Below are 25,044 nucleotides of genomic sequence, written 5' to 3'. Positions count from 1 at the left end.
TGGAATGTTTGTTTTAGTTGACAACCTGGTATGAGAGATTGTCACGGCTTACATTGATAATGAAAATCCATAAATATATAGTTATAGGTCATGAAAGAAGTTAGGTGTGAACAGTTTTCTTTGATTCAGTTTATTTTAAATAACTCTGAGAGACTCTAGAGTGATATGAAGAGTTCCTGTTACAATATAGTGAGTAATAACACTAACAGTCTTTTCTTGTTATTGTTTGGGTAATAAGGAAAGAAAACCAATATTTGTTTGATGATACCTCTACACATTGCTTAATAAGCAGATATTAGATGTCAGATACCGGCCTCGGTGGCGTTGTACCAGCCTCGGTGGCGTCGTGGCAGGCCATCGGTCTACAGGCTGGTAGGTACTGGGTTCGGATCCCAGTCGAGACATGGGATTTTTAATCCAGATACCGACTCCAAACCCTGAGTGAGTGCTCCGCAAGGCTCAATGGGTAGGTGTAAACCACTTGCACCGACCAGTGATCCATAACTGGTTCAACAAAGGCCATGGTTTGTGCTATCCTGCCTGTGGGAAGCGCAAATAAAAGATCCCTTGCTGCCTGTCGTAAAAAGAGTAGCCTATGTGGCGACAGCGGGTTTCCTCTAAAAACAGTGTCAGAATGACCATATGTTTGACGTCCAATAGCCGATGATAAGATAAAAAATCAATGTGCTCTAGCGGCGTCGTTAAATAAAACAAACTTTACGGTGGCGTTGTGGTTAAGCCATCGGACATAAGGCTGGTAGGTACAGGGTTCTCAGCCCAATACCAGCTCCCACCAAGAGTGACTTTTAACGACTCAGTGGGTAGGGGTAAGGCCACTATACACTCTTTTCTCTCACTAACTACTAACAACTAACCCACTGTCCTGGACAGACAGCTCAGATACATGTAGGTGAGGTGTGAAATGAAAATATGTTGAGAGTATTGTTTAATGAAACGTTTCTTTCTTTCTTTTTGTTAATTTTGACAGTTAACTTTTAATATTGAAGAAGGGACTTGTAGATTTTAAGAATTTATTGATATCAAGAACTACTGATTTATAGTACGTGTATTTCCATATTTTATAATCTAAATCAGTGGTCTTTAAAGTTAAACTTCCCCCCACACTATAACCATAACCCAAGGAGCTGATATTTTATGTAATGCTCCAGTCTCCTTTTTGAAGGCCATTTTTTAACGATTCCTCATGCCCAGCTTAAGAAGAAAATTCTGAGTTTATGAATCATTGCTTAAGACTATGTGTTGCTGGTAACCCAAAATCCTGAATGTCATTAAACCTACATTGCTTAATGTTTTATGTTTATTTTTGTTCGTTATTGTTTTCCAGATGTACAAAATGGTGAAGAACATTATCAATGATACTAAATCAAGTACATTTTAATGAACCACAAACATGGCTGTTGATAATTCTAGTATTTCCGTGCCCATAGGATTTGAATGCAAACCTCCCACAAGTTTGCATCAAAATGTCCCCAACCCAGGCTACCAAGATGATTTTCGTGTGGACTATGCACATAAACAGTTCTCTATGGAAACCCCGGATGGCAGCTATAAGATTCTGGGTTCTGACAGAAAGGACGGTTTGTGGACTGAAACCGAAGACACTGAATTTGAAAACGCTACTCCAAGACATCACGAAGAACAAGTGAACAAAATAGAAAATATTTCTGACAGGAATTCTCCTGTTGATGAGGTACATCACGATGAACTCCATCTTGACAAATCTGTATCCGAACCCGACAGATCAAGAGGAGGAGAAGGTAACTCTACAGAAGGAGATTCTCAGTCAGAAGATCTGGGGATATTCGAACATCCCGATGCCATGGAGACCGACAGCTCTGACAGCAGTGGTGGGGAAGGAAGACTTGAACCTGACACAGATTCTGAAGAAATGTTCATGACTGTTGGCCTGGGCTATAGCATGCTGGATGAAGCTTCAGACTTGAGGAATCAAGAAGTGGGGAACCTGTCCAACATTGATGAGGAAGAGGAACTGGAGTCGTTCCAGGGAGAGGCAGACACTCCTGGTTTGGTTCCAGAACCAGACCTAAGGGTGCTCAGTGCTGTGTCGGACATGACGGCTGGGAGGAGGGCCATCCCAAACACACCGGCAAGTTTTCTGGGAGACACTTTAAGTGATCCAAGAAATATTTCTTCAAGGTAAGAAATTTTTATCATAAACCATCAATAGATTATGAGACTAGATACTTCAGAACATTTTTGTTTGAGCCAAAATGGGATATACATGTAGTAGTCGAAACTTTCATGGATATATGAGCATGTTAAACTAGTACCAAGGACTCAGGGATGTAATCCATTAATTTGTCTGAGCAAGATATTAAACTTTGGTTATATGAAATCACAGCTGAGATGCTAGTATTATGATACATGTACTGGACAGTCCAGAACTGACCATGGTGACACATTCTGTATTTCCAGAGGGAAGGTTTTCACTTCTGTGCTGCTAACACCCTCATGATGCTATCTCTTGCCATGACAAAAATAAAAAAATTTAAATGGAGCATTAGCATATACAACATTTAAAAAGTATATATCATATATATTGATATTTTATGCAGTGATTTTAATTAAAGTTTGTGATTGCCTAGTCAGTGAGAATTACTGAAAGCAAAAATCTGCAGTTTATTCAATCAGTACGACTGTCAACAATAATGATTGTAGCAATGATGAAAGTGATGACAATAAATATTATGATACTGGTTATGATAGAACATGATGATGGTAATGGTCATGATGATGTTGGTGATATTGGTGATAAAAATGATGATGTTGATGATGGGGATGTTGATGATTGTGATATTGATGATTGGTGATGATTATGATGATGATGATGATGATGATACTGATTATGTTGGCAGTTATAATGATGATTATGATGATGATGATGATGATGATACTGATTATGTTGGCAGTTATAATGATGATTATGATGATGATGATGATGATGATACTGATTATGTTGGCAGTTATAATGATGATTATGATGATGATGATGATGATGATGATACTGATTATGTTGGCAGTTATAATGATGATTATGATGATGATGATGATGATGATACTGATTATGTTGGCAGTTATAATGATGATTATGATGATGATGATGATGATGATACTGATTATGTTGGCAGTTATAATGATGATTATGATGATGATGATGACAACAGCAATGATGATGTGTATAACTGATATTTATTTCAGAATAGTGGCCATGACTACTCCATCTTCAATGAGAACTGAGTATGTATGACTGAACTTGTATCAAGTTTGTCTGTGCATCATGCAAATGTTTTATGTGCAGTTTTTCCCTTGTACAATTACTAATAAATGTTTTATGTGCAGTTTTTCCCTTGTACAATTACTAATAAATGTTTTATGTGCAGTTTTTCCCTTGTACAATTACTAATAAATGTTTTATGTGCAGTTTTTCCCTTGTACAATTACTAATAAATGTTTTATGTGCAGTTTTTCCCTTGTACAATTACTAATAAATGTTTTATGTGCAGTTTTTCCCTTGTACAATTACTAATAAATGTTTTATGTGCAGTTTTTCCCTTGTACAATTACTAATAAATGTTTTATGTGCAGTTTTTCCCTTGTACAATTACTAATAAATGTTTTATGTGCAGTTTTTCCCTTGTACAATTACTAATAAATTCAATGTTTTTATAAAACCTTCACATATACTAAACATTTAGTTTTATGAGAATCTCAAAAATACATCTCAATTTTCAGTGATCTATTGAAAAAACTAGAATAAATAGAAAGAAGGAAACCTAAAACGAAAGGGATATTTATGATGTGTGTTATTACTGGTATTCCGGTATAAGAAAGAAAGGGATGTTTGTGATGTGTGTTATTACTGGTATTCCTGTATAAGAAAGAAAGGAATGTTTGTGATGTGTGTTATTACTGGTATTCTGGTATAAGAAAGAAAGGGATGTTTGTGATGTGTGTTATTACTGGTATTCCGGTATAAGAAAGAAGGGAATATTTAAGATGTGAGTTATTACTGGTATTCCGGTATAGGAAAGAAAGGAATGTTTATGATGTGTGTTATTACTGGTATGCCGGTATAAGAAAGAAAGGGATGTTTGTGATGTGTGTTATTACTGGTATTCCAGTATAAGAAAGAAAGAAATGTTTGTGTTGTGTGTTATTACTGGTATTCTGGTATAAGAAAGAAAGGGATGTTTGTGATGTGTGTTATTACTGGTATTCCAGTATAAGAAAGAAAGAAATGTTTGTGTTGTGTGTTATTACTGGTATTCTGGTATAAGAAAGAAAGGGATGTTTGTGATGTGTGTTATTACTGGTATTCCTGTATAAGAAAGAAAGGGATGTTTGTGATGTGTGTTATTACTGGTATTCCGGTATAAGAAAGAAAGAAATGTTTGTGTTGTGTGTTATTACTGGTATTCCGGTATAAGAAAGAAAGGGATGTTTGTGATGTGTGTTATTACTGGTATTCCAGTATACGAAAGAAAGGAATGTTTGTGATGTGTGTTATTACTGGTATTCTGGTATAAGAAAGAAAGGAATGTTTGTGATGTGTGTTATTACTGGTATTCTGGTATAAGAAAGAAAGGGATGTTTGTGATGTGTGTTATTACTGGTATTCCTGTATAAGAAAGAAAGGGATGTTTGTGATGTGTGTTATTACTGGTATTCCGGTATAAGAAAGAAAGAAATGTTTGTGTTGTGTGTTATTACTGGTATTCCGGTATAAGAAAGAAAGGGATGTTTGTGATGTGTGTTATTACTGGTATTCCAGTATACGAAAGAAAGGAATGTTTGTGATGTGTGTTATTACTGGTATTCTGGTATAAGAAAGAAAGGGATGTTTGTGATGTGTGTTATTACTGGTATTCCTGTATAAGAAAGAAAGGAATGTTTGTGTTGTGTGTTATTACTGGTATTCCGGTATAAGAAAGAAAGGGATGTTTGTGATGTGTGTTATTACTGGTATTCTGGTATAAGAAAGAAAGGGATGTTTGTGATGTGTGTTATTACTGGTATTCCTGTATAAGAAAGAAAGGGATGTTTGTGATGTGTGTTATTACTGGTATTCCGGTATAAGAAAGAAAGAAATGTTTGTGTTGTGTGTTATTACTGGTATTCCGGTATAAGAAAGAAAGGGATGTTTGTGATGTGTGTTATTACTGGTATTCCAGTATACGAAAGAAAGGAATGTTTGTGATGTGTGTTATTACTGGTATTCTGGTATAAGAAAGAAAGGGATGTTTGTGATGTGTGTTATTACTGGTATTCCAGTATAAGAAAGAAAGAAATGTTTGTGTTGTGTGTTATTACTGGTATTCCAGTATAAGAAAGAAAGAAATGTTTGTGTTGTGTGTTATTACTGGTATTCTGGTATAAGAAAGAAAGGGATGTTTGTGATGTGTGTTATTACTGGTATTCCTGTATAAGAAAGAAAGGGATGTTTGTGATGTGTGTTATTACTGGTATTCCGGTATAAGAAAGAAAGAAATGTTTGTGTTGTGTGTTATTACTGGTATTCCGGTATAAGAAAGAAAGGGATGTTTGTGATGTGTGTTATTACTGGTATTCCAGTATACGAAAGAAAGGAATGTTTGTGATGTGTGTTATTACTGGTATTCTGGTATAAGAAAGAAAGGAATGTTTGTGATGTGTGTTATTACTGGTATTCTGGTATAAGAAAGAAAGGGATGTTTGTGATGTGTGTTATTACTGGTATTCCTGTATAAGAAAGAAAGGGATGTTTGTGATGTGTGTTATTACTGGTATTCCGGTATAAGAAAGAAAGAAATGTTTGTGTTGTGTGTTATTACTGGTATTCCGGTATAAGAAAGAAAGGGATGTTTGTGATGTGTGTTATTACTGGTATTCCAGTATACGAAAGAAAGGAATGTTTGTGATGTGTGTTATTACTGGTATTCTGGTATAAGAAAGAAAGGGATGTTTGTGATGTGTGTTATTACTGGTATTCCTGTATAAGAAAGAAAGGAATGTTTGTGTTGTGTGTTATTACTGGTATTCCGGTATAAGAAAGAAAGGGATGTTTGTGATGTGTGTTATTACTGGTATTCTGGTATAAGAAAGAAAGGGATGTTTGTGATGTGTGTTATTACTGGTATTCCTGTATAAGAAAGAAAGGGATGTTTGTGATGTGTGTTATTACTGGTATTCCGGTATAAGAAAGAAAGAAATGTTTGTGTTGTGTGTTATTACTGGTATTCCGGTATAAGAAAGAAAGGAATGTTTGTGTTGTGTGTTATTACTGGTATTCCGGTATAAGAAAGAAAGGAATGTTTGTGATGTGTGTTATTACTGGTATTCTGGTATAAGAAAGAAAGGGATGTTTGTGATGTGTGTTATTACTGGTATTCCTGTATAAGAAAGAAAGGAATGTTTGTGTTGTGTGTTATTACTGGTATTCCGGTATAAGAAAGAAAGGGATGTTTGTGATGTGTGTTATTACTGGTATTCCTGTATAAGAAAGAAAGGAATGTTTGTGTTGTGTGTTATTACTGGTATTCCGGTATAAGAAAGAAAGGGATGTTTGTGATGTCTGTTATTACTGGTATTCTGGTATAAGAAAGAAAGGGATGTTTGTGATGTGTGTTATTACTGGTATTCTGGTATAAGAAAGAAAGGGATGTTTGTGATGTGTGTTATTACTGGTATTCCGGTATAAGAAAGAAGGGAATATTTCTGATGTGAGTTATTACTGGTATTCCGGTATAGGAAAGAAAGGAATGTTTATGATGTGTGTTATTACTGGTATGCCGGTATAAGAAAGAAAGGGATGTTTGTGATGTGTGTTATTACTGGTATTCTGGTATAAGAAAGAAAGGGATGTTTGTGATGTGTGTTATTACTGGTATTCTGGTATAAGAAAGAAAGGAATGTTTGTGATGTGTGTTATTACTGGTATTCTGGTATAGGAAAGAAAGGAATGTTTGTGATGTGTGTTATTACTGGTATGCCAGTATAAGAAAGAAAGGGATGTTTGTGATGTGTGTTATTACTGGTATTCTGGTATAAGAAAGAAAGGGATATTTGTGATGTCTTATTACTGATATTCTGGTATAAGAAAGAAAGGAATGTTTGTGATGTGTTATTACTGGTATGCTGGTATAAGAAAGAAAGGAATGTTTGTGATGTTTTATTACTGGTATTCTGGTATAAGAAAGCAAAGAATATTTGTGATGTGTGTTATTACTGGTATTCTGGTATAAGAAAGAAAGGAATGTTTGTGATGTGTTATTACTGGTATTCTGATATAAGAAAGAAAGGAATGTTTGTGATGTGTTATTACTAGTATTCCAGTATACGAAAGAAAGGAATGATAATATAATAATATAAGTCATGCAGGTTGCTTAGTACCAAAGAAGAGAGTTCCGTGTCAAAGTTCGAGGTGCACTGTCAGATATTTATGGAGTAAAAGTAGCTGTGGGTGTGATATGTGTAGTAATATGTGCAGATACTATTATCCATCGACAATAAATAAATACACTTTTATTTGTTACACAGTTGTTATGCAGTATATACCAGAGGTTGAAACTAATGTGGGGTACCCAAAAAAATGGAACTGCAATTTTCAGCAAAAACATTATTTAAATCTCTTAAATGGTATGTGACCCCCCCCCCCCCCCCCCCCAATTTTCTTGCAGATAGATTAGATTGCTGTATATCCTGGGTGTGTTGATATGCTACTTATATCAGTTTTATTAGTAAACGTTAACATTATTGTCAATAGGAATTGATTTGGTCTATTAGAACCTACAGACTGATAAGCAAAGCAAATGTCTTATTCAGACTGAGGTATTGTATCACGTACCCTGTGTACATAAACAAAATATCATATATAGACTGAGGTCTTAGTTATTACTTGCTGACCCTGCAGCACTAATCCCTGTGGCCTCGGTGGTGTCGTGGTTAAGCCATCGGACACAATGCTGGTAGGTACAGGGTTTGCAGTCCGGTAGCGGCTCCCACCCAGAGCTAGTTTTAACGACTCAGTTGGGTAGGCGTAAGACCACTACACCCTCTTGTCTCTCACTAACCACTAACAACTAACTCACTGTCCTGGACAGACAGCCCACATAGCTGAGGTGTGTACCCAGGACAGCATGCTTGAGCCTTAATTGGATATAAAATTTGTTTTGTTTAATGACACCACTGGAGCAAATTTATTAATTAATCATCATCTATTGGATGTCAAACATTGGTAATTCTGACTCATAGTCATCAGAGGAAACCTGCTACATTTTTCCAAATGCAGAAAGGGATCTTTTATATGCACTTTCTCACATACAGCAAAACACATACCATGGCCTTTGTCCTGTTGTGGTGCACTGGCTGGAATGGGGTAAAACCCAATCAGCTGAATGGATCCACCGAGCACTCAACTGACTGAGCTAAATAAAAGCATGAAAATAAGTTCAAATGAAATCACTAATCCCTGTCAATAATATTCATTAATGTCTGTGTGTGTCTGCGTGTGCACATGCGCACATGTATGTGCAAGCACACGCATGCATGTGTGTGTTTAATTGAAATGTTTTGGGTTTTTTTTAAATCAAAACACAATATGTAAAAATTAGCGATTTTGTTGTCTATGTTGAATAATGGTTCATTTTTGCAAACTTTACAGAGAATTGGTCAGAATAGAAAATAAAATATTAATTCACTTATATAGTGTGTTTGTATAGTAAAACCCCTAAAAAGTGGACACTCATTTAACAGGAATTCCTTCAAAGCTGGCATTTTTCATTGTACCTTTTTAAATATCAGTACAGAACAGAACCCCTCTAAACTGTACACCTCTTAAAGCTGGACTTTTTACTTGGTCCTGTGAGTGTCCAGTTTAGAATGTTGTCACTGTATTTCAACTGGGGTAACAATGCATATTATGGCACCCCAGCTTCAAAGTTGATGGCCAATACCCTCTAGTCTTCCTGCTTCCAGTACCTATATCTGTAGGTTTTTTATATGTTCTTCATGTTTATATGATGTATAATTCAGTGAATTTAATGTCAGCGGCTGTCGTATATATTGACATGTACACCGGAAAGTGCTTATAGCAGATCCTTGTTTATAAAGTGCTGAGGTGTCATTAAACATTCCTTTCCTTTTGGTAAAATTAATAATGTAGTGACAGTCTTTAAAAAGCATACAAATATATTCCTTACTAAGTTAAGAATAATACTTGATTAATGACTCCTCAATATCTCTGTTTAATCAGTGGCTGTTAAGGGTCAAACGAATGGTCATTGCTTTACTATTGGTCTATTAGAGAAGAAACCCATGGCTATCACATCTAATTTGCAATGAGATCTTTTACATTCACTTCTCCACACATACAGGACAGCACATTTACAATTATCTTTTATATGCCAGCTAGAGAAAACTGGTTAAAATAATAACAGTGTCCATGGAGGTGAATCAATTCAATGACCCATTATACTCCAGGTCTGTGTTCTGTCACCGAACAACATCCCTGTCCTAATGACTTCCTGATATCTCCAATCAAACTTGTAGCGCAAAGTAACAACCCTCACAAAATGTATTATGATTTACATTTTCACAAAAAGAATTTACATTTTGTTAACCCCATTTGTTGTGTCACATTTTTCACCATGGCACCGAAAGCCAACCTCTTGTATGCACATTTGTCTTACTTTAGAATTTACAAGGTTTTGTACTCACAATAACTTTTATGTTTTCCCGTGAGCCCATTTCATGTATTTCTATGCGTCCTTTCAATAGTCATTTCACCCATGCTCAGCACATTTCCATTTCAAAGAAAAGAGCAACATACTCTTGCCACATTCTTTGATATGCCGACTGAAAGCAGAACAAATATAATTTCACGGTAAAGAATGACTCGCCATTTATTAACAAACTTTATAGGTATATTCCAATACATTGCATATTATCCGAATAAGTCTTTAACATAATGGCACGAGCGGTGTACTAATGTAATATTCAGTGGATAGGGTCTGTGGTGGATTATTTGATTTATTTGATATCCGTCGAGGTTTGATTAATTACAATTGTTATTGATGCGGTCTGTTGCCAATTGTTGCTGAGATTGATCTTTCTCGGGTGCATGTAGGATAAGAAGGAAAACAGGAAATATCTCGCAGTTGTTGGAATAATGCAAAGAGAAATGGAAGCTAGCCACGGTTCAGTTTCATCTGCAAAATGGCAGCTACCGACCATAAAAACTGAACAGGCTTTGAGGTAGGCGGACTGTCAGTAGTAGTGTTTTTCAGTGCCAGTAGTTTAGTCATTTCAGTTTTTATAATTTTACCATCAACCAGGGCTTCTACATTATGGCAGCCCCACTCCCATGGCTAGTGATATTCAATGCTGGGCTAGTAAATAATTACTATTGCATTGCCCGATGGCTAGTGAAATGTTTTTGTTGGGCTAGTAAATAATTACTATTGCCATGTCTGACGGCTGGTGAAATTTTTTTTGTCAAATGTTGCAGTTAAGTCTATTTTGTAAATATAAATATCCTGCCTACACCACCACCCCCAATGTTAATGTTTTTTAAGCTCTATCTCCTTCTTTAGGTGACATACCTGATTATTACTATTATTTAGTAAAATTGTATTAACTTAAAGTAATGTGGGGCTAGTGAATTTTTAATCATGGCTAGTAAATGTTTTAAATCCCTGATCCCATGGCTAGTGGATTTTATAAAAATTCTAGAAGTCCTGCATTAACATTTTCATATTTTGTCATTAGTCTTTACTTCATTGTAAGAGAAATCTGTCTTCATTTTGTTTTCATATTTTGTCATTAGTCTTTACTTCATTGTAAGAGAAATCTGTCTTCATTGTGTTTTCATATTTTGTCATTAGTCTTTACTTCATTATAAGAGAAATCTGTCTTCATTGTGTTTTCATATTGAGATTGTGGAAGATTGTTTTGTAATACTGGTACTGTCAACTACTATCCAAAATTACATTATATATTATCACCAGAGGTGGATCTAGAGGGGGGCCCCAGGAGCCCTGCCCCCCCCCCCCCTTAAATTTTGCGATAGTTATAATTTTATTTTTTTACGATCCCCCTCCAAACCTCCCCCAAAGTTCCCATGGCATTCTACCTCATGTCACTGGGACCCCCCCTAAATGGATTTTCTGTCTCTGCCATTGATCACTTCAAATAATTGTTTAGCACTGGACACATAAGTAGCATTAAAGGTGTGACATTACATGTTTCATGCGAACAACAGATACACTAACTAATTGTTGTGAATACTCACACTCCACCCCACCCCCAGTTTAGCAATAATATGTTGGCCCATGATACCTTATAGCTTAAGTATGTGATATGTTACATTTCAAAATGTTTCAGCATTTGATTGTTTAGTAGGGCGAGTTGTAGCTCAGTGGTAAAGCACCCACTCGATGCATGGCCAGTGTGGAATTGATCCCCATCAGTGGGCCCATTGGGATATTTCTTGTTTCAGCCAGTGCACCACGACTGGTATATCAAAGGCTGTGGTATGTACTTCCCTGTCTGTGGGATGGTGCATATAAAAGATCCCTTGCTGCTAATTGAAAAGAACAGCCCATGAAGTGGCAACAGTGAGTTTCTTCTCTCAATATCTGTGTGGTCCTTAACCATATGTCTGACACCATATAACCGTAACATTAAATGTGTTGAGTGCGTCGTTAAATAAAACATTTTCTTCCTTCCTTGATTCCTTAGCTTTCAAGAAGTCTTACTGGAGCCATTTATAAACTATTTCCTTCCTTCCTTGATTCCTTAGCTTTCAAGAAGTCTTACTGGAGCCATTTATAAACTATTTTCTGCCTTCCTTGATTCCTTAGCTTTCAAGAAGTCTTACTGGAGACATTTATAAACTATTTTCTGCCTTCCTTGATTCCTTAGCTTTCAAGAAGTCTTACTGGAGAGACAGTCTTTGGAGACATTTATAAACTATTTTCTGCCTTCCTTGAAGCTTTCAAGAAGTCTTTTCTATAAACTATTTTCTGCCTTCCTTGATTCCTTAGCTTTCAAGAAGTCTTATTGGAGACATTTATAAACTATTTTCTGCCTTCCTTGATTCCTTAGCTTTCAAGAAGTCCTTGATTCCTTAGCTTTCAAGAAGTCTTACTGGAGACATTTATAAACTATTTTCTGCCTTCCTTGATTCCTTAGCTTTCAAGAAGTCTTATTGGAGACATTTATAAACTATTTTCTGCCTTCCTTGATTCCTTAGCTTTCAAGAAGTCTTATTGGAGACATTTATAAACTATTTTCTGCCTTCCTTGATTCCTTAGCTTTCAAGAAGTCTTACTGGAGACATTTATAAACTATTTTCTGCCTTCCTTGATTCCTTAGCTTTCAAGAAGTCTTATTGGAGACATTTATAAACTATTTTCTGCCTTCCTTGATTCCTTAGCTTTCAAGAAGTCTTATTGGAGACATTTATAAACTATTTTCTGATCTGAGGCATCATTACCTAAAATAATGTTTGATGCATTATCTTATTTTAAGTTTATGCTTGTGCTTTTCATCTTTTTGGTGCCAATCTTGTTGAAAATGTTCATCATTTAAGTGATCTGCCCTGGATTGGGCCCCTGGCTTCCCAGAGACCGAAACCTGGGGCGGACATGCACGAAACCTTCGTGGTATATGGAATGGAATGGAAACTCGTTTAACATGCCCATATCCACGAAGGTTCAGGCACGCCTACCATGGATCCGACCTCTGACTTCGCCAGTGGAGGGCTCCGTGGTAGGATTGTGGTATATGAGCATGCTAAAGTATTACTCATGCATTTAAGTGAAACAACAGACAGACTATGCTCGTGATTCATGGCTCCCAACAAGGAAGGATATGGTACAATCAGTGTTTTGACAGTAATTGTTAATTGAGTGCATGCCATCACAATTAACAAAACATCTCTTGAACTCTGTCATGTGTACAACATAAAGCTTTGCCATTCAGATTTGTAAAGCCAGTATAGGAAGTGAGAGTTGTACCAGGCAGGATAATGTCTGGTTATTCTGCTGGAGTGATGGTCTCAAACATGAAAAAGCATGTCAAACATCCCTTGGGCCCTGTTTTGTACAGAGATATCAGTATAAACATGTTAATATTAGTTTTGCTGTCTGATGTCAGGCATTTCTTACTTTGAGGGTTATATGTAAATAATTCTTGGGTAAAGATTACAAAAATAAATTGGGTACACCGTATTACTGATAAGAAGAAAAAGGCACAGAAATTAATTGCTAATAGATGGATCATTAGTTAGAAATTAAATTGGAACAGGGTTTATTTTCTTACTCACAGGCAGATATGGAAATATGCTGACTGAGTAATCATGAGTGTTTGCTTATGTGTTATACAATTTGGTTAAACTATTTGTTTAATGTGAGATACTGAACACATGGATTATGTATAATCATGCCATTTATATATCCTATAAGGTAAGCATCAACAATTTAAAAAACAACAACATTTGTTTTGTTTAATGACACAACTAGAGCACATTGATTTATTAATCATTGACTAATGGATGTCAAACATTTGGTAATTTGTACATATAGTCTCAAAGAGGAGGAAACCCGCTACATTTTTCTATACAAGGGATCTTTCACATGTATATGCACCATCCCACAGACAGAATAATACATACTATGTATGGCCTTTGATATACCTGTCATGGTGCACTGGCTGGAGTGAGAAATTTTCCATTGGGCACACTGATGGTGATTGATCCCACACCGACTGTGCATCACGTTAGCGCTTTACCACTGGGTTATGTCTCGCCCCAGCAATAATGTTTGTTTTTTCTTTCTTTTGTTTTCTTTTTTGTACGTAATGGAACACTAAAAATACAAAACAGTAAAATTTCATTATTTTAGAATGGGTTTAAATTCTAGTATCGCCTAAATCATCATTAATATTCTGTTAGTAACCCATATTATTTTGTTTTTGTTTCCCCCTCAGTAGATACTATGCGTTTTTTCCATTCTAACCACTACTCCATGAATATTATATTAATAGACATGGTATTTTTTAATTCTATCTGAGGAAAAGTGAATATAGATGAGTCATTCCTTCTATTTGGTAGAGTTTAGTACCCAAGAGTTGAAATTATAACATATTTCATACCAAATAACCATTGTTTAAAACGGGGCGGGAAATAGCCCAGTGGTACAGCGCTTGCTCGATGTGCAGTCGGTCTGGGATCGATCCCCATCGGTGGGCCCATTGGGCTATTTCTCGTTCTAGTCAGTGCACCACAACTGGTATATCAAGGGCTGTGGTATTTACTACCCTGTCTGTGGGATGATGCATATTATATGATATAAAAGAACCCTTGCTGCTAATTGAAAAGAGTAGCCCATGAAGTGGCGCAACAGCAGGTTTCCTCTCTCAATATCTGTGTGTGGTCCTTAACCATATGTCCAATGCCATCTAACTATAAATAAAATGTGTTGAGTGCGTCGTTAAATAAAACATTTCTTTCTTCTTTTTTTTCTTCTTTTTTAAATGTTCTGAATTGTTATTAGAGAGATGTTAATATCCTTCCTTTTGAGGGTATTTTTCACTACAATCACTTCATATCCATAGCATCTACTTGAAAATTTAAAGTCCATTCATGTACAATTGACAGGAAGAGAGGAAGGGAGGAAGAAATGACTGCTTTACCAGTGTGCTGTGTCTCACCTTTACAAAAACTGAGATATTTGTTTTTAGGTCAGGTTTATTTGTTTTAATTTAAAAATAAAATGTTAAGAATTTTGATAGTAAAAGAGTGAATTTTTCATTACAAATTTCACACACACACACATGCACACAGGCACATACACACAGACACACATGCACACATGCACACAGGCACATACACACAGACACACATGCACACATGCACACAGGCACACACACAGACAAACACAGACACACACACACACACACACACACAGGCACACACACACACAGGCACACAAACACACACACAGTTTTAAGTTTTAAAATGTATCTCATGTAGGTTGTTCAAATAACAATATCACAAACAGAAACTTTACCAAAATAATTACATGTCTAGTGTAAATACGGTACAACCACTCAGGTTAGAATGTTTAGATAACAGCAAGATTGACCTTAGAACAACATATATGATCTCCAATCACCTTTATCATACCATTTATAGCCCAACCACTCAATTTGAATCTTAAAGATATCACAAGTACAGTCAAACATGTTAAATAACCATTAACTAGAACTGTAGGAAACCTACAGGACTCAGGATTTTACATTTTATTGTAAACAGTTTTTTTTTGTTCTTTGCCCTGTGATCATCGATACCCATTGCAAACTGTTTTCGTGTAACCATGGTAATGGTGAGCTGTTACATGTTAATGAGTACAAGACTTTCAGTTCCTACAAAAAGGAAAAAGAATTTCATGCAACCAGAAACAATCCTTTCCATAAGAGGTGGGACGTAGCCCAGTGGTAAAGTGTCCACTTGAGGTGCAGTTGGTCTGAGATCGATCCCCGTAGGTGTGCCTATTGGGCTATGTCTCGTTCCAGCCTGTGCACCACGACTGGTATATCAAAGACCATGGTATGTGCAATCTGTTTGTGGGATGGTGCATATAAAAGATCCCTTGCTACTAATGGAAAAATGTAGCGGGTTTCCTCTCTAAAACTATATGTCAAATTACCAAATGTTTGACATCCAATAGCTGATGATTAATAAATCAATGTGCTCTAGTGGTGTCGTTAAACAAAACACACTTTTAATTTTTCTGTTCTGTAAAATCTGGAGGCCTGATTATCAAAAATACAGCCAAACCTGCTCTAGCAGCCACCTGTATTAAACAAACACCTGTGTGAAGAGGTTACATTTTTATTCTTCCAAATCATCTATTATGGTATAAACTGACCTCTATTAAGCAGCCACCTGTTCTAAAATGCTACTTTGTGATACTCCCTTTGGTGGAGCGCTCACTTGATGTGCTGTCGGTTTGGGATCGATCTCCATCATTGGGCTATTTCTCATTCCAGCCAGTGGTATGTGCTGTCCTGTCTGCTGGATGGTGGATATAAAAGATCCCTTGCTACTAATAAAAAAATGTTGCAGGTTTCTTCTCTAAGACTATATCCAAAATTACATCCAATAGCCGATGATGAATAAAGCAATGTGCTCTAGTGGTGTCGTTAAACAAAACCTTCCCCCCCCCCCTTTTGGTGGCTGCCTGACACAGGTTTTAACTGCATACTAACAGTATAAACTATTTTCAGCTATGCCAACTATTTTGTTTGTAGATCTCTATGTTACACATTTGCAGCTTTTTGCATAAACCATAAATATTGGCAAATCCAAAGTGTTTTGGGGTGTCAATTCTGGGGATTTAGCTCAATCAGTGCTTGATTGAGGTGGTTGCATTACAGGATCGAACCACCTTGGTTGATCCATTCAATTGACTGGATTTTTTCTAGTTCCAACCAGTGAACCACAACTGGTCAAAGGCCGTGGTATGTGCTTTCCTGTCTGTGGGAAAGTGCATATAAAAGTTCTCTTGGTGTATTAAGAAACATGTAGCAGGTTTCCTCTGATGACTTGTTATATGTGTCAAAATCAATGTGTATATATATATCAAATTGCTGATTATTAATTAATCAATGTGCTCTAGTGGTGTCGTTAAACAAAATAAACTTTAACGTTTTAACTTTAACTTCAATTCTGAGGTTTGTAGTAGCTCAAAATGCATTTTATGTTTTTCAAAAAAGATAAAAAAAGAGGTACATACATTAGGAACTCGAATTGGTGACTTTAAATTCTTGGGGAGAATTTTGAAGTTGATCTCTAAGACAGTTGTCCAGCCGGTGCACCACGACTGGTACATCAAAGGCCGTGGTATGTGCTATCCTGTCTGTGGGATGGTGCACATAAAAGATCCCTTGCTGCTAATCGAAAAGAGTAGCTAATGAAGTGGCTATAGCAGGTTTCCTACCTCAATATCTGTGTGGTCCTTAACCATATGTCCGACACCATACAACCATAAATAAAATGTGTTGAGTGTCGTTAAATAAACCATTTCCTTTCTAAGACAGGTGGCAACTTGATACGGTGACAGTTTGTTCAGGTCTCACTGTATCACCTATATTTGGCCTTCTTAAATTTTATTTGTTTACGTCCAACACATCTCGGAAGTTTTTGTAATAGCTCTTTAGAAATTGTCCACTTACATTTTACTTTGATGTATGTTGTTTGTTTTCTGTTACTGATTTGAGGGTTTCATATTTAAAATAGTTCTTGCTGCTAATGAAAAGCTAGGCTATGTTGTGGTAGGAGATTTTTTTTTCATATACTTTTAGACCATGTGTCACAAGCATTACCCCATAATGTGTATGTAGATGGAATTTGAATCTACTGTAGTGATTCCCATGACATTTGACTGTGACATTCCATATAATGTTAACCTCATGACAAAACTGGGATATTTACAAATTTGAATGCCGAGTTAATCAAATTACCTTCAAACATTTGGTTAAAAAGTGCAGAACTTTGCATTCAGCAAATTAATTAATTAATTAAAGACACTGATTAAATAATTATGTACTCAAATAAAACAAACAAACAAAAAAACATTCACCCCATCCCTAAATAAGCAACACAAGAAAAACAAAACAAAATAAAACAACAAAAAACAATAGACAATCTCCCCCACAGAATCCCCATCCCACCCATTATTAAAACTCTATTGCTGATTTTTCAATAGTATAAAAAAATTCATAAACATGTCATAAAAACATTTGTATTTCATCAATTGTCCAAATAATGGTATTTTTTTTCATGAAACCATACACAAACTCTATGAGAACATTGCTAATGTTTGTACCCCGTTCACACAATTACACTCCATTAGACAGCAAGCAAATGACAGACAATAACAGGAGGCCAGTGTTTACCATTGTTTTGTAACCACAGTTAATATTCAGCAGGAATCCACTAACAGTCCTTTGAAGCGAAATATGAGACATTACCTTTAGTCCCTGTCTGAATACACCAACATGTCATTTCACACATGGCTGGTGTTAAAGGTACACACACAGTCAAAAGAATAAACTGTTTATTGATCCGTTAGGAATGAGGAGATCTAACAATAAAACTTCCACTGGCATAGTGTTTACTCGTAAGTGGATGGCCTTAAATCTGGTAGGTATTGGATTCACGTTCTAAGCACCTGGTCTCAAACAGAGTAAAATCTTAAGGTTAAAAGTGTAGCTTTGTTTACCGACTCCACAAGAGCACATTGATTAATTAATCAAACATGTTAAAGCCTTCAGAAGAAACTATAGGGAAATATGCATGTACATTATTCACATTTCTACAGACAGGACAGCACATACCATGGCCATTTTTATAGCAGTCAAGGGGCACTAGTTTGGGAACAAGAAAGAAAGAAAGAAATGTTTTATTTAACGACGCACTCAACACATTTTATTTACGGTTATATGGCGTCAGACATATGGTTAAAGGACCACACAGATTTTGAGATGAAACCCGCTGTCGCCACTACATGGGCTACTCTTTCTGATTAGCAGCAAGGGATCTTTTAATTGCGCTTTCCACAGGCAGGATAGCACAAACCATGGCTTTGTTGAACCAGTTATGGATCACTGGTCGATGCAAGTGGTTTACACCTACCCATTGAGCCTTGCAGAGCACTCACTCAGGGTTTGGAGTCGGTATCTGGATTAAAAATCCCATGCCTCGACTGGGATCCAAACCCAGTACCTACATGTACCAGCCTGTAGACCGATGGCCTACCACGACGCCACCGAGGCCGGTACATGTTAAAGCCTTCAGAAGAAACTTGCTTCATGTTTCCATTAGGAACTATAGGGAAATATGCATGTATATTATTCACATTACCACAGACAGGACAGCACATACCATGGACCATTTTTATAGCAGTCAAGGGGCACTAGTTTGGGAACAAGAAAAGCCCCATTGGGTTCTCCAACATGGTTTGATCCTATGACCTAAGCGCCTCAGGTGAGCACTCTAGGCTATTTTCTGTTCCAACCAGTGGTCCACAACCGGTTCATCAAAGACCATGGTATGTGCTGTCTTGTCTTTGGGAAAGTGCATATAAAAGACCCCTTGCTGCTTATCAGAAAGAGTAGCCTATGTGGTGGCAGCGGGTTTCCTCTAAAGAAATATGTCAGATAAAAATCAATGTGCTCTAGAGGCTTCGTTAAATAAAACAAACTTTTTACCCAGACTGAGTTTTACCAAATCGGTGGGGAGCACTCTACCGACTGATCTAGATTAATCGCACCCCAGACTGAGTTTGACCAACTCGGTGGGGAGCACTCTACTGACTGATCTAGATTAATCGCACCCCAGACTGAGTTTGACCAACTCGGTGGGGAGCACTCTACTCACTGATCTAGATTAATCGCACCCCAGACTGAATTTTACCAACTCAATGGGGAGCTACCTGGATATCAGGCCAACAATGTGGAAGGACTGATCAAGCTAGCAGTCATTTCAACTAAGTCAAAACTACCAAAACTAGCTCTATTTCAGTTTTGGCGAACTGCTCCAAATTATTCATCCAAAACACCTCCAAGAAATTACGCAATGGTTTCTATTTGGCTATAATCCATGCAGCATTTGCAAATTTAATAGCACCAAAACCACCCTCACCTGCTTCTGACTCTGGTTGTGCTGCCTGTGCACTCTTGCACTTGCCAGTGCGGGTGATCCTTTCTCTCCCCCCCCCCCTTTCCTGTCCTGGATGGAGGAGCCATGACAGGCATGTGCTCCATCAGTTTGTTCTGAATGTGCATGTTAAACTCTGTAACCTGACCTGACCTGACCTGACCTGACCTGAAGGATTCATTGGTCAGTGGACTAGTTGTTTTTTCTTGTCCCCAACAAATGACACATTGCTGGTACACCAAACACTGGTATGTACTGTCCTGTCTCTAGGAACATGAATACAAAAGATCCTTTCCTACCTTTCTGTAGGAATAGCATATGTGGCAGCAGCAGGTTTCTTCTCTTCCTATTTAGGGGCAGGATTTAGCTCAGTGTGTAGAGTGCTCACCTTAATGTGCTTTCACTGTAGGATCGAACCCTCTCAGTGGACCATTCTCTGATTGTTGTTTTTTTCCAGTCCTTTCCTGTGCCCCAATGACTGATATATCAAAGGCTGTGGTATGTGCTGTCCAGTTGGCATATAAAAGATCCCTTGCTACCAATGAAAAAAATGGAGCATGTCAGAATTGTTAAATGTTTGACATCCAGTAGCCGGTGATTAATAAATCAATGTGCTCTGGTGGTGTCATAAAAACCCCTTAACTCTTATCTAAAAAACCGGCTTTGGTGGCGTCGTGGTTAGGCCATCGGTCTACAGGCTGGTAGGTACTGGGTTCGGATACCAGATACCGACTCCAAACCCTGAGTGAGTGCTCTGCAAGGCTCAATGGGTAGGTGTAAACCACTTGCACCGACCAGTGATCCATAACTGGTTCAACAAAGGCCATGGTTTGTGCTATCCTGCCTGTGGGATGTGCAAATAAAAGATCCCTTGCTGCTAATCGGAAAGAGTAGCTCATGTAGTGGTGACAGCGGGTTTCCTCTCAAAATCTGTGTGGTCCTTAACCATATGTCTGATGCCATATAACCGTAAATAAAATGTGTTGAGTGCGTCGTTAAATAAAACATTTCTTTCTTTCTTTCTTATCTAAAAAGTATTTAAATTGTGCTGATGTGTCTATAAAAAAAAAAAAATTCAGTATACTGATTTTCAATACAGCGCTCACAGACATCAAATAAAAAAAAAAAATTTTTTTTTTAATATTCACGTGTTCTTTAAGTCTGTGTCTATACACACGTATGTAATCCTATTATATAGTGCGATCAGTTTGCGTGAGAGGACTGGAATAACCCGAGCCCACAGTGGTAATAACAGAAGTAGTTTCATGTTAGCCGATAATGTGGCTATTTGGCTTTAAGCCCTACACACATTATTTAGCTATATATATACATACAGAAGCGTTATCTACCGATACGGTAACACAATCCTGTTAAGGGTATAACCCGGCAACCATATAATACTGCATGTGGGTATTGTAACGCTCTCGGGGGAAATAGGTTGTACATTCAATGGAAATATTGTTACATGATTATTTAAGAGAAATTTATGTTACGTATGTTGAGAAAATAACGTTATTCAGGCAGATGTGAAGGAACGTTCAGGTTTGGGTCGTTATATCTGATTGGTGATCAAGGTATGTGTCTTGAAATTGCAGTTCTGTAGTGTGCATAAAGAATATTTTGTTTCATTCTAAATACACAAATGTAAGACTGATCCAGAATTTATTGGGGGGGGGGGGGGGGCGGAGAGGGTAGGTATTTTTAAAAAGTAGATCCATCAACCATAAAAATAATTTTATTTTATTTAAACTATGTATAGAGACATGTTATTGTTTTGCTTTTGTTTGTTTTTGTTTTTGTTTTTAGCAAAAATTTGTTTTATTTAACACCACTAGAGCACATTGATTAATTAATCATTGGCTATTGGATGTCAAACATTTGGTAATTCTCACACGTACGGTAGTCATCAGAGAAAACCTGCTACATTTGTCCTAATGCAGCAAGTGATCTTTTATATGCACCACCCCACAGACAGGATATCACACACCATGGTCTTTGATATACCAGTCGTGGTGCACTGGCTGGAACGAGAAATAGCCCAATAGGCCCACCGACGGGTATCGATCCCAAACCGACCATGCATCAAGCGAGCGCTTTACCACTGGGCTACAACGCGCCCCTTGTTTTTAGCAGGACATAAAATAATTGTTATGATACATTCCTCCTCTACCATATGATCAATACAGGAATAGCCGTTCTCATTATTTTGAACAAGATATAGGTATGTAGTCTTGTAGCAGAGCAAAGGTGGACCGAAGAAATATTTTAGGGAGGGGACCAGGTGCAACAAACAGGCTTATAAGAAATATTTTAGGGAGGGGACCAGGTGCAACAAACAGGCTTATAAGAAATATTTTAGGGAGGGGACCAGGTGCAACAAACAGGCTTTAGGGAGGGGACCAGGTGCAACAAACAGGCTTATAAGAAATATTTTAGGGAGGGGACCAGGTGCAACAAACAGGCTTATAAGAAATATTTTAGGGAGGGGACCAGGTGCAACAAACAGGCTTATAAGAAATATTTTAGGGAGGGGACCAGGTGCAACAAACAGGCTTATAAGAAATATTTTAGGGAGGGGACCAGGTGCAACAAACAGGCTTATAAGAAATATTTTAGGGAGGGGACCAGGTGCAACAAACAGGCTTATAAGAAATATTTTAGGGAGGGGACCAGGTGCAACAAACAGGCTTATAAGAAATATTTTTTTGAATTATAATAACTTTCCGAGCTTCTTTTGTTTCATACATGTAATTATTTCTTGTATTATATCCTGTTTTTGTGTATTTAAAAAAAGAAAATAAAAAATTCAGTTACAATTTATTACTGCATTTAACTTACTAATGTTTTGTTTTTGTGTGCACACATATAATATATACTGGTGTCATGTATTTGATTATTATAGTCTTACATTATGACAGATTTCTTTAAAAAAACCTACAGATTTGCAGTTGTTGTTTTTTATTATCTGAAGTTAGGCTTTGATGTGTTTTTGGCTAAGATATTTCATAACATTTCAGTTTTTTTAACTTAGTGTTTCTTTTTAGAATACTGTACTTTGTGTTTGTGATTATTATGATTCTTTGCATCTGATCAAATAGGGGCAGGAGGTAGCCCAGTGGTAAAGCATTCACTTGATGCACGGTCGGTCTAGGATCGATCCCCGTCGGTGAACCCATTGGACTATTTCTTGTTCCAGCCAGTGCTCCACAACTGGTGTAACAAAGGCCGTGGTATGTACTATTCTGTCTGTGGGATGGTGCATATAAAAGATCCCTTGCTGCTAATCGAAAAGAGTAGCCCATGAAGTGGCGACAGCGGGTTTCCTCTCTCAATATCTGTGTGGTCCTTAACCATATGTCTGATGCCATATAACCGTAAATAAAATATGTTGAGTGCGTTATTAAATAAAACATTTCCTTCCTGATCAAATAGTTTTTATATACTGGCAAAACAGGTGCATTCTTTATTATTGCCCCCTCTCCACTGTAAATAGGTGGCTATCATCTTCCAACGCCTGTGGACTAACAGCTACTACTAGGACCAAGATTTGTGTGTTTAATAAGCACAGTTTAATTTGTCATTCACCAAACACAAAATGAAGTATAAACAGACAAATGTATCTCATAATAAATTTACCAAGAAGTGAATTCAAGAACTGAAATACTTGATGAGCCTTGATCATTTTGTTTTGCACTTGTTTTCGAGTATTGATCACATTAGGGTGTATATGTGTGAGTGATGCTGTGAGACGGCACAGAGCTAGAGATTAAATGGTGGCACAGACGGCATTAAAGAGACAGACCCTAGTTTCAGCCCATAAAAATGCACACCAAGTTTAGTTAATCTACAAACCTGTAACACATTTGTTACAATTGAGTGAAATATGAGTCTGTGACTTTGAAATGGTGAAATACCCTTTAAACAGTAACACATATTTTTGACTATTATAACCGTTTTTGATAACTTAAATCATACTTTACTATTGTTTAGATTATCAATTTCCGTACATTCGAAGAGCTTTTGGTCATCCTGTTGTTTTTAATATAAAAGAATGCATTTTTCATAGTTTTAAAAACACACGTGCATCTGAGAAGTAACAGTTTAGCTATGGAGTCAAGTTTTAGTCTATTTTTAGAGGGTATTTCACCATTTCAAATTGACAATTGTAACTTTATCCAAATGTGTTACAGGTTTGTAGATTAATTAAACTTAATTTTCACGGGTTGAAACTAGGGTATGTCCGTTTAACTATGTGTTTATTTTCTGTAATAGTTACTAGTTTACAGTTGTTGCAGGCAGGCTTTAAATTGTCATAGATGAGCATTTTTGCTGATGGCAAAAAAAGGAGAAAACTTTCAAAATTGCAACAGGTATCAAATTCTTAATTTCGAACCCTGCCGTACATCTGGTTTCTTTTTTTGTTGTTACAGAGATACGACCCGAGCATGTGAATCAAGGGAAGCCATTTTCCGCCGTGCTCTGTCGCTGATGTCAACACGGTGCACCAACGAAGTGGGTCACAACATGGGTGTGCCTCTCATCGACGTCAACGAACCCCCGTTTGGGGTCCACGTCCCAATATACTTCCACATCCACCAGAATAAACCATCACCGATGGCTCCTCTCAAGGTATGTACATGTCAGGCCTTGACCGTAACTTCTTTCAGTCCTCAGTAAAATTGGTTGTCCATAATTTTAATAAACTTTAAAAAAAAAAGGAGAGAAAAAACCCCAACTAATTTATTTTTATTTAAGCGTTTTAGGTGGGTTTTTTTTTTTTTAGGTGTTTAAGCATCTTGCCGATTGCAGGAGAAGGAAATGTTTTATTTAATGATGCACTCAACACATTTTATTTATGGTTATATGGTGTCTGACATAGACAATAGCTTACGAGTTACAGGGAATTACAGATTATCTGTCCTGAGTGAAATTAATTTCACGAGGGACAGATAATCCGTAATTCCGAGTATCGAGTGGATTATTGTATTTATTACACATAGTGTAAATAGTTTAGAAACTTAAACTTTAAACTTCTTACATGACACAAACTATATAATATACAAGACGTGAAAGTCTGAGGAAACTAATGACGTCATGAATGAAAAGCAATGACGACAAAAGCTATCTTTAGGTACACAAATCAAATGTAAGCAAGAGAGGTCACATTCGTAATGAACCGATGTTTCTAGTGGGAAGTGAATGAACTACAAAGAAATTAGTTTAGAACATGTTTAATTGTTAACAAGAATGAATTGCTTAAATAATTTCAACAAAAACTGAACACTGGTGAAGCTAAATGTTTT

At 36.9% G+C, this 25,044-nt stretch overlaps 1 protein-coding gene across 2 annotated transcripts in view; it reads left to right on the top strand.

Moving 5' to 3' along the window:
- Positions 1-25,044, top strand: part of LOC121375668 — a 40,397-nt gene that overhangs the window by 9,259 nt on the left and 6,094 nt on the right. Inside the window, exons 2-4 of one of the 2 annotated variants that reach the window (XM_041503232.1) lie at positions 1,346-2,178; positions 3,241-3,279; positions 24,172-24,370. In XM_041503232.1, the coding sequence (XP_041359166.1) occupies positions 1,412-2,178; positions 3,241-3,279; positions 24,172-24,370 (1,005 nt within the window). In that variant the 5' untranslated portion in view covers positions 1,346-1,411. The remainder of the gene's footprint in view (positions 1-1,345; positions 2,179-3,240; positions 3,280-24,171; positions 24,371-25,044) is intronic. The other variant, XM_041503234.1, reaches the window with a different exon arrangement.

The sequence above is a fragment of the Gigantopelta aegis genome, chromosome 6 (genome assembly GCF_016097555.1).
Source record: "Gigantopelta aegis isolate Gae_Host chromosome 6, Gae_host_genome, whole genome shotgun sequence".
Classification (NCBI taxonomy): domain Eukaryota; kingdom Metazoa; phylum Mollusca; class Gastropoda; order Neomphalida; family Peltospiridae; genus Gigantopelta; species Gigantopelta aegis.
This window is presented reverse-complemented; position numbering and strand designations above follow the sequence as displayed.